Source organism: Poecilia reticulata, linkage group LG21 (genome assembly GCF_000633615.1).
Source record: "Poecilia reticulata strain Guanapo linkage group LG21, Guppy_female_1.0+MT, whole genome shotgun sequence".
Classification (NCBI taxonomy): Eukaryota; Metazoa; Chordata; class Actinopteri; order Cyprinodontiformes; family Poeciliidae; genus Poecilia; species Poecilia reticulata.
In genome coordinates, this window is record NC_024351.1 from 412,877 (window position 1) to 422,835 (window position 9,959).

Genomic DNA, 9,959 nt, shown 5'->3' on the forward strand with positions numbered 1-9,959 from the left:
CTGCATGTGAACAGATTCTGTCCTGCATGTGAACAGATTCTGCTCTGCTGCACTGAGTCCTTGTGAAGTTTCCGTTCAGGTTGCAAAGTGATCAATAGAAACGGATCTGAACCGGATCAGGTTCTGGATCCTCAGGTCTGAGTGTAGAGCCCTGAGGAACTCCACCCAGGAACAGAGCGGATTCATTTACCTCCTGTGACTTTCACCTTCAGCCGTCAAACTCTGTTTATAGGGTTGGAGCTACTGCATCTGGAGCTAGGCTAGGCTAGCAGTTTTCCTTCGTTTACAGTCTCTATGCTAAGCTAACCAGTTTCAGATTCCCTTCTCTGTGATTGGTCCAGGTTGGCTGGCAGCTCAAACATCTGGTGGAGAAGATGAGGGCGGATTCTGGCAGCATCACCTTGGTGCTGAAGAAGAGGCCTTCAGGAATGTCGGGAATGGCCGCCGCTCCGCTTAGAAACCTGCGCTGGAGACCGCCACTGGTGCAGGTGAGCCAACACTGAAGCTAACGCATCATCCAAGTTTCTGATGTCCACAGCTTACATGCAGCGTCTGTAGAGGAATTAAGATGTAAAAAGTCCTGTTTCAGGGGCAAAGGAGTCTTTAACCCAGGAACAGATTCACATCCTAACCTGTAGGGGGCAGTAAGAGCTGGTTTCAGCCTGAAGAGAATCAGAGAATGAACCAGACCTGAGATCAGCTGCAGTTAGACCTGAAGATGCTCCAGCTCCTTCAGTCTGTTTGTGTTTGCAGAACAATAGAGTCATTTTTCCTGCTTTTCCCTGAAACTATCGGAGCAGGAAACGCTCCGGACTCCTAGCAGGAAGACTCCCTGGTTGGCCGCAGTGGGCCGGGCCGGGCCAAACAGGATATGGCTGTTCAGAGGAGAAACTTCCTCACAGGTCAGGGTTCAGTTCTGACTCAGCGACCCGCTCCAGAACCTCAGCCTGTGTTCTGTTATCCTGGTTCTGGCTTATCTGGGCCACATGGTGGCACCCATGGGCCAACAGGAAGTCACAGAAGAGCAGGACTTTCAAAATAAAACAGAACGCTAAAGCATGGTCGACTGTGGAGCTCCACCAGAAGCCGGAGCAGCTTCTCTGTTTGGGAACGTTTGGACGTCCAGGCAGACACCAGCAGTAAGCTGTGGGTTCGGTCTCTTGCAGGGCGCTCCGGCTGCGTCTCCGGCTGCGTCTCAGGGCGCTCCGGCTGCGTCTCCGGCTGCGTCTCAGGGCGCTCCGGATGTCTACGGATCTCCTCAACCCTCGGACGCTGCAGGCAGGAGAGGGAAGACCTCCATCCTGGATCTGTACATCCCTCCACCTCCAGCAGCTCCATACGCTCCTCTGTGAGTCCTCCGCTGGTTTTCCTCCTGCCTTCCCCTCCGTGACTCTGACCCTCGTCCTCCTTCCTGCAGGAAGCTCGGCGTCTCCTCACATCCCACGTCTCCAAACTCGTCTCTGGACGCTGACGTCCGCCAGCGCCTCGCCGATGATCCTCCTCCTCATTTCAAGCAGCCGGTCCCGATCCGCCTCAGACAGCGATCCGCTTCCCGTGGTGCGTGAAACCGGACCGCTAGTGCTTCTGGAGCAGCAGACGGTCTCTGGGTCCAACTGGACCATTAACCTGGTTCTGATGGTCCAGCTGGGTCCTCGTTTGCACTTGATGTTTATCCAGTTTGTTTGCCAAAGTTCTGACCCGGTCCAGTATGATCTGAACTGAAAACACCCTCCCCACATGGTTCAGTGAGAACCAGATCAGAACAGCATTCTGATCCGGTTCTGGTATGGTTCTAAAGGATTCTGTTTGCCAACCTGTTCAGGTAAACCCCGACCCGTCTCCATGCCGGTCGACTCTGTCCTGGGCGTCTCCGGGTCTTCGTCCAAACGCAAAACTCAGGGAAGGAAAGGTAAGTTCACCCGTCCTGTTGGTTCTGGTCGGCCCGGACAAGAACCAGGCCGACCAGAACATCCATTAACTGCTTCTTGCTCTCCATTCTGAGCAGGTCGAGACGAGCTGCACCGGTACCTGAGCAACGAGCGGATCAGCGCCATCGCCGAGGAGGAGCCGGCCTTCGGTCTGCCGTCCCGCGGATCGCCGTCGGTCCGTGGCGTCGACCACATCAGAGGCAGCCGCTGCCTGGTCGGCGCCGACCTGCACCACAGCGCCACCATGCCGTACCAGGAGGCCGCCGCCGCCAAGAAGCTTCCTGCTGCCGCACAGACCAGAGCCAAGACCGGGTCAACGTCTGTCCTGGGCGGCTGGCTGGCCCGGCTCAGACTGCTCAGTCACTGAGGAGGACCGTCAGGAACCTCGCAGCAGGACCGCCGGGAGGTTCCTGCTGAAAGACCCGCTTCGTTCAGCGACGCCAACAGAGACTCGTCTGATCGCTGAGCTCTTCTCCAACGGGTCAGAAGACGCCATCTGGTCCAGGTTCCTACGGAAACGCAGAGGTTGGATCCGCTCATCATGCTGACCTTCAGAATGTTCCTGAACTCTGATGCTCCTGGAGAACCGACGCTGACGTCGAGTTACTGAGGCCTGGTCCAGTAACGGGTCATGGACCAGAACCTGCTTCATCCAGGACCCAGCCAGAGGATCCTGAACATCCTCCATTGTTCTGCTGAAGAGGAGCAAAGACATGAAGAAGATCATTGGCGATGTCCTGAACTTTGACCTTGTTTCTGATCCTCCTGGATCTGCTGCAGGTTAAGCTTCAGGCCCAACCAGAACCAGGGTTCTACTGACTGACTTCAGATTCCTGGAGGTCCAAGTCAGGAGTCCTGCAGAACCCTCAGGGTGTTCCTCAGGGAAGTGTGTTTTGTGCGTTTGGGAAGAACAGATGTTTAACTCACAGGAAGAGAAACTTTCTAAAGTTTATTTTTATAAATCTGGATCCTGCTGGACTCTCAGGAGTCTGGACCTGCTGGTGAACGGACAGCTTTTGCTCCGATGATTCAGGAAGCTGCTGATCTGCTACGGTCACATGATTACATTTAACCGTTTCTGCTTCGTGCCGTCTGATTGGTCCATCAGCTCAATAAAGTGGAATTTAATACATATTCCTGCTTTGTCCTGGTTTTGCTTTCATGCTTCATCACTGACAGGTCATCATGAACCAGGTTCTGAAGGTTAAACCTGTTCTGGAGGAGAATCCTGCTTTTCTAACCGTCTGGCAGAAGTTGCTGAGGAAACGCTGCCCCCTGCTGGGCGGCTGCAGGAACTGCATGTTTCCTATGGTAGCTCTGAGTCTTCATCCAAACACAAGCGGTTTATTATCACTGATGTACATCCTGCTAGTTTAACATTAGCAGGATTTTAAACTACTAAACGGTTAAATCTGGTGGTAAAATGAAATCAGGCTCCATCAGCGGAGGATCAGGAACCAGGAGGATCTGGTCCAGATCGTCCCCCATCAGGACTCATGGCGTCCAAAGTGAGGCACATGGTTGATGAGCTGATAAACCTGTTTGTACATTTCTTATTGTATTAGTTCCTTCAACTGAGTGATTCTAGATGTATGGTTTGAGCTAAGGAACGTAAAATATGAGGAACAGACATGAAAGGAACTACGGCTAGTTATAACGATAAACCTTATTTATCTCAGATGTAAAAACAATATAATAATTTAATTTGTACCACACTTTTCATTAGCAAAAATCTCAAAGTGCTACACAGTTTAACTAAAATTGTAGATAAAATCAGCATCATAAAAATCATGTGGAGGCAGAGCAGGTTTGGTTAAATAAAAAAGTCTTTAAGCCTCTTTTGAAGTCATCCAGTTGTTGTGCAGCTCTCAGATAATCCGGGAGAGAGTTAGAGACGGGGGGCAGCCACAGCGAATGCCCGATCCTCCATGGTCCTTAATCTGGACCGAGGAAGCTGCAGGCTTGAGATCGTAGAGATCTGGTGGATGAATGTGGAATGAGAAGGTCCTTCAGATAATCTGGTTCCGTTTAAACATTGATGGGTGATGAGAGCAATTTTATACTGAATTCTGTAGCTAACAGGAAGGTCATGCAGAATCGGTGTAATATGGTAGATTTATGGGCCCTCAGTAGAATCCTGGCTGAGCTGTTTGGATGTATTGAAGCTTCTCTATATGTTTTTTATGGATTCCAATGAACAGAGAGTTGCAGTAGATGAGCCTGGAGGAGACAAAGGCATGAAGAGTCTCGGCATCAGAGAAAGAGAGAGATGGACGAATTTTGGAGATATGAAGATGAAAGAAACGGGTTTTAAATAGATGCTTAATGTGATTTTCAAATGTAAGATGAGAATCCATTCTAACGCCGAGATTTGTAACTGTGGTGGAAAGGAGGACGTCCTGTCCAGAAAAGAAAAAGTTAAAGTTGAAGATTGAACCTGGTGAGGTGTTCAGATCAACATGGCCTCAGTTTTGAAGCAGTTTAACTGAAGAAAGTTCGGATTCATCCACGTCCTCATCTCTTCACGTGGTGAAGCCAGTGAGTGAAAATGGTGATGATGCTCCAGTTCTAATGTAAAGTTGTATGTCGTCGGCATAGCAGAGGAAGGAGATGTTGATCCGATTAATGATTTGACCCAAAGGCAGCATGTAGAGGGAAAATAGCAGGGGCCCCAGGACTGACCCTTGTGGGACACCACAGGAGACAGAGACAGCCTGGGACTTGGCCTTGCCAAGGCTAACACATTCCAGCCGATTGGAGAGGAAAGATTTAAACCAGTCCAGAACAGTGTCACATAGACCGACCTCCACATGAAGACGGTGTAGGAGGATATTATGGTCCACAGTGTCAAAGGCTGCAGTAAGATCTAGGAGGACAAGGAGAGAAGTAGAACCAGTATCAGCTGCCATGAGGACGTCGTTGGTAACTCTCAGCAAAGCGGTCTCAGTGCTGTGAGCAGAACGGAACCCAAACTGAAATTTCTCGTACAGAGAGTTTTGTTTTAGGTGGAGCTGCAGCTGAGCAGCAACAGCCTTTTCCAGCACTTTTGACAGGAAAGGGAGGTGAGAGATTGGACGGTCATTGGAAAGAACATCTGGAGCGTCCAGTGTTGGTGTCCCGCTAAATCCTGAATATACCCAATTTGGGTTGTCTTGGAGTTTTTATCGCAGCCTGTGGTGTTTCCCCTGACTGGGAACGAGAATCCAACCTGCTGAATGTGACAGGTAGCCAATCAGAAAGCGCGGTGAGAACAGAGGGGAATCCCAAACAGCTGACATATCGGAGATGATATGTGGAAATGTTTATTATTAAATCTAAAGATCATTATTATGTTTATTCAGTTAAAAATGTTAACTATGAAAAAACATTCACCTCCAAATCATAGAGCAGCAAATAGAGCGGCTGCTCCCGTCGTCTTTCATCCACCTCCTTTTCTTTTTGTTACGTCTTTTATTCAAATGACTCCACAAACTATCACTGTTGCTTCTACATCATCATCCGTGTTGGTTATTCTAAATTCCTGCCATGTTGGGGTTTTCCTGGATTATCCTCTGGAATCGGGATGTTCTGACTGGAATCGGTTCGTGTTGCTCCTCCTGCCTTGGAGACACGAACCGATCGAACCTGTTGGACTTTATCAGCTCTGTGGTCACAGAGGTTTGGAGAATCGGCCGACATTCTGAAATTTTTCTGTCTAAACCAGACTTAAGACTCACAAGCTCTACTCATCTCCTCTCGACCCAAACGCTCTGACTCTGGTCGCTATGGTAACGTTTACATATCCCTTCAAAATAAGATACAGAAGAGCCACCAAAACTAACATTTTTCTTTCGTGAACATTTTAACTCATGATAATGACTAACGGAGCCCTGAGCTTGTTTCTCTGCAACCAGACGGTCCCATCAGGGAGTGATGGGAGACAATGACACCTGAAGTGTTGCTGATATCCACAGCCTGCTTGGTCTCTACGTGGTGAAGCAGCTTGAAGCTTCATTGCCTCATTAGCAGCCGGTCGCCTCATGTTACGCAGAGCGGCTTGTAATGTGGGACTCACCTACCGGTCCGGGATAAATCCATCCTCCTGTCTCTTCTCTGGGCCGTTTCCCCTTTGCAGAGTTTCAGGATAGTGACCTATTTTTAAACACAATGTCTCTGTTGCTCCAGATGAGGTATCTGTGAGGCGAGAAGTTATGTTTATAGATGAGCGTCACGCTAAGAGCACCTGCTTATGGAAAGATGAGAGTTTTACAGGAAGTTTCTCAACATTATCATTACTACTTAAAATGAAGTTGAAGCCACCAAAGCGCGAGGAAATGTGATCTGGTATCAGGTTCCAGATCCAGGTTGGATTCTTCAGGAGTGTTTAAGTCCACCTGATTCATAATTATTCATAATAACAGTTTTATTGATGTAGTGTGTTTGATTTCTCCATATAAAGTGAAGAAGCATACGATCAATATCTCTAAATGTGAAGAGAGCAGCGGATGTCAGTCAGGATAATCCTCCTGCTTTAGTAATCAACTCTTCCTTTAGATTTAAGTCCCTCTGAAGCCACTGGATCCGTTTAGTTTTGGTTTTCTGTATAATTGGTATCAAATTAGAGGAGCATCTTAATTTCTGGTCTTTAGAGATTAAATTCTTAAATAAGTAACTTCCAAATTTTTTAAAGATTGAAAAATGAATTGATGTTCGATTGTGTCCTTATAGGAATCCAGGAACAGAATAAAACTCATCAGGCACCAAATATGAAGTAAGTGTAGAACTAGTCTAATGTTGTTAGAGATGTGTCTGTTTCTCATAAAGCCTGACTGTCTCATCAATAACTGTCCAAAACCTCTTTAGTTCTGTTATTGAAGCCATAATCTTATAATCATTACTGAGTAGACTTATAGGTCTAGTTATCAATAAAGAGTGGGTCTATTAGGCCTGGAGTCAGGTGGCAGTGTTGTTCTCTATACTTTATAGAAACACCTGTAAGAGGAATGGAGCTAAATGATCAGAGGATAAAAATGATTTATTGGCCTTCAGTGCGTTGATGCATTTAGAAACTTCCTCCACTGTAAATGGGCTGTCACCGTAGTTTCTATCTTCTACATCAATAGTTTTTACATTTTTGATATTGTTAAGAAAAGATACTGAAATCTCTTTATTATATTCTGAGCTGTATAAATTAGAGTAAAATTTGGCACAAAAAGTTGCAATTTCCTTAGGATTGTTGGAGATAATGTCATTAATATTTAGTTGGTAAATAGAGTTTATTTTTTATCTGTATTTTTCAAGCCTAAAAAAGTAAGCTGGATTTTGTCATTTCTTACTTTAGAATAACATTTACGAAAGAAATCATTTGTCTGCAGTGTGCCGTCTGGGTTGCAGTTCCCCCTCCGACCTATGGTGGCGCTGGCGCGCTCTCGCTGCCTCTCTCTGTCCCCATCCGGCGCTGCTCTCCACGCCGCAGAGACAGCATGGCGGACAGCAGGAGCTCCGATGAGTCCCAGCCGGAGGAGAACAGCGAGGAGGAGGAGACTCCAGGCGGAGAGGAGCTCAACCTGGAGGAGGTGCTGCGGCTCGGAGGGACCCAGGTCAGTCGGCGGTTCGTTTCGCGATGACGGGACTTCCGTTACAACAGAACCCTGGGTGTGAGTGGAGCTGCTGGTCCGGTTCGACACATGTTGAAACGGGTCCTAAATATCAGCGAGGCCCATGGTTCGGTTCGGTTCGGTAGAGAAGCTTCAGCAGTTCGGGCTTACTAGCAGAACCCTGTTCAGTTCTGACCCGATGAAACGGCAGAACCAGAGGGGAATGGTCAGGTTCGCTCTGTAGGGTCAGATGACGTCACTGACGTGATTTGCGTCATCAGACTGCAAACAGCAGCTGCGAGAAAAATCTATTCAAAAATATCTGAACATTCTGCAGATTTGCCATTTACCCACTTAAGCTGCTTTTATACAATATTAGAAATGCAACACAATTCAAATAATAAAATGTTTAAAAAGATTTTCTTGCCTTAAATGAAATAACAGGAAAAAAGTCCTTCTAGCATCACCATGTGAAAAGCTGCGTCTTTTCTGATGGACTGAACCAGGACACAGTTTAGGGATTAAATTGGATTAAAGGATAATCTGACACAAAATGTGATTTATTCACAGAATGTGAAGCTAAAAACTGGTGAAGGGTGGAACAGTTTTTCATCTTTAATGCAACATGTTTAAAAACTTTTTTTAGTTTTGCTTTAATTCCTGTTCGTTCAGCAAATTCCCTTTTTTAACCTCAGCATGATGACGATCTGTCCTCTGGGTGTAGTACCTCCACCCTGCCAACAGGTGGTGGTAACAGCTGCATGGTGTTGGTTTGACGGAAACATGTTGTTCTGGGCTGGAGGTGCAGTTTCATTGAAATGTGAACTTTGTAAAACATGAAAAGTGAAACCGGACCGTGTGGGATCTCTGAGCCCTGCTCTCCGTCTGCAGGCGGACTACATCCTGCTGGCGGCCGTCGATGACTCCAACGAGATCGTCGATGGAGGGATGAAGGGAGCCATCGACGACCTGGAGGAGGGAGAGCTGGAGGGATTCATATCCAAACTGGGGATCCGGGCCCACACCGGGTCCCAGAGCGTCCCGGACCAGCCAGAGGGTGGCGCCGCTGCAGACCACAGGAAGGGCAAAAAGGCTGTGGAAGCATCGGCCGCGGATCAAGTGTCCAGCTCTCAGAGTAAAAAACAGAAGAAGAAGGAAGATGTTCCGGTTCCCTCTGGGAAAAAGCCGAAGCAGAACCCGGCCCAGTTTGAGTTCCAGCCGCGGCAGGTTCTGCTCATCAAGCCGGGCGGGAAGTGGTTCGAGCTCGAGTACGCCTCGGAAGGGTCGGATACGCCACAGGACGCGGCGGTGGCGTCCCGCTACAGGGCGCTGGCGCAGCGGCTGTTTGAGTCCGAGGTGGAGCTGTACCGCACCAAGAAGAACCTGCAGAGAGGAGCCAACTCCGCCTGGATGAAGACGGTGGTGTCCTCCGGCGCGCTGGCCGACCGCATGGCCGCCATGACGGTGCTGGTGCAGGACGCGCCGGTGCACATGCTGGAGCACGTGGAGACGCTGGTTTCCATGGTGAAGAGGAAGGGCAGCCGGCGGATGGGCCTGATGGCGCTGGACACGATGCGGGAGCTGCTGATGTCCGACCTGCTGCCCGAGCACCGGAAGCTCCGCCCCTTCGCCCAGCGCCCCTTCGACCAGCTGGAGGAGCGGGCGAGCGGCAACCGCGACGCCCGCGACCGCCGCCTCATCCTCTGGTACTTCGAGCACCAGCTGAAGCAGCAGGTGGCCGAGTTCGTGGCGGCGCTGGACGAGGTGGGCCACGACACGGTGGCGGCCACCAAGGCCAAGGCGCTGGCCGCCGCCCACGAGCTGCTGAGCGGCCGGCCCGAGCAGGAGAGGGCGCTGCTGGTGCAGGTGGTCAACAAGCTGGGTGACCCCGACTACAAGATGGCGGCCAAGGCAGCGCACCTGCTGGAGACGCTGCTGCACCACCACCCCAACATGAAGGCGGTGGTGTGCTGCGAGGTGGAGCGCCTCATGTTCCGGCCCAACGTCGGCGCCAAGGCGCAGTATTACGCCGTGTGCTTCCTGAGCCAGGTGATGCTGAGCCACGACGAGGCGCCGCTGGCCGCCAAGCTCATCGCCGTCTACTTCTCCTTCTTCGGCGCCTGCGTCAAGAAGAAGGACGTGGAGTCCAAGATGCTGAGCGCTTTGCTGACCGGCGTCAACCGGGCGTATCCCTACGCCGACGCCGGAGACGAGAAGGTGCGCGAGCAGCTGGACACGCTGTTCCGGGTCGTCCACCTGGCCAAGTTCAACACGGCGGTGCAGGCGCTGATGCTGCTGTTCCAGGTCCTGGACGCACAGCAGAGCGTGTCTGACCGCTTCTACGTGGCCCTGTACAGGTAAGAGACCGGACCGGACCGGACTGGACCGGACTGGACTGGACTGGACCGGACCGGACTGGAACGGAACGGAACGGACCGGACCGGACTGGACTGGA

At 50.1% G+C, this 9,959-nt stretch overlaps 2 protein-coding genes across 3 annotated transcripts in view; both read left to right on the plus strand.

Moving 5' to 3' along the window:
- Positions 1 to 3,062, plus strand: part of LOC103457087 (connector enhancer of kinase suppressor of ras 3-like) — a 16,261-nt gene extending 13,199 nt beyond the window's left edge. The window contains exons 4-9 of the mRNA XM_017302090.1: positions 342 to 488; positions 754 to 762; positions 1,233 to 1,348; positions 1,418 to 1,557; positions 1,823 to 1,909; positions 2,006 to 3,062. Coding sequence (XP_017157579.1) covers positions 342 to 488; positions 754 to 762; positions 1,233 to 1,348; positions 1,418 to 1,557; positions 1,823 to 1,909; positions 2,006 to 2,295 — 789 coding nt within the window. The 3' untranslated portion in view covers positions 2,296 to 3,062. The remainder of the gene's footprint in view (positions 1 to 341; positions 489 to 753; positions 763 to 1,232; positions 1,349 to 1,417; positions 1,558 to 1,822; positions 1,910 to 2,005) is intronic.
- Positions 3,063 to 7,338: 4,276 nt separating this feature from the next.
- Positions 7,339 to 9,959, plus strand: part of cebpz (CCAAT enhancer binding protein zeta) — a 7,202-nt gene continuing 4,581 nt past the window's right edge. Inside the window, exons 1-2 of one of the 2 annotated variants that reach the window (XM_008396959.2) lie at positions 7,339 to 7,507; positions 8,396 to 9,861. In XM_008396959.2, coding sequence (XP_008395181.1) covers positions 7,391 to 7,507; positions 8,396 to 9,861 — 1,583 coding nt within the window. In that variant the 5' untranslated portion in view covers positions 7,339 to 7,390. The remainder of the gene's footprint in view (positions 7,508 to 8,395; positions 9,862 to 9,959) is intronic. The other variant, XM_008396960.2, reaches the window with a different exon arrangement.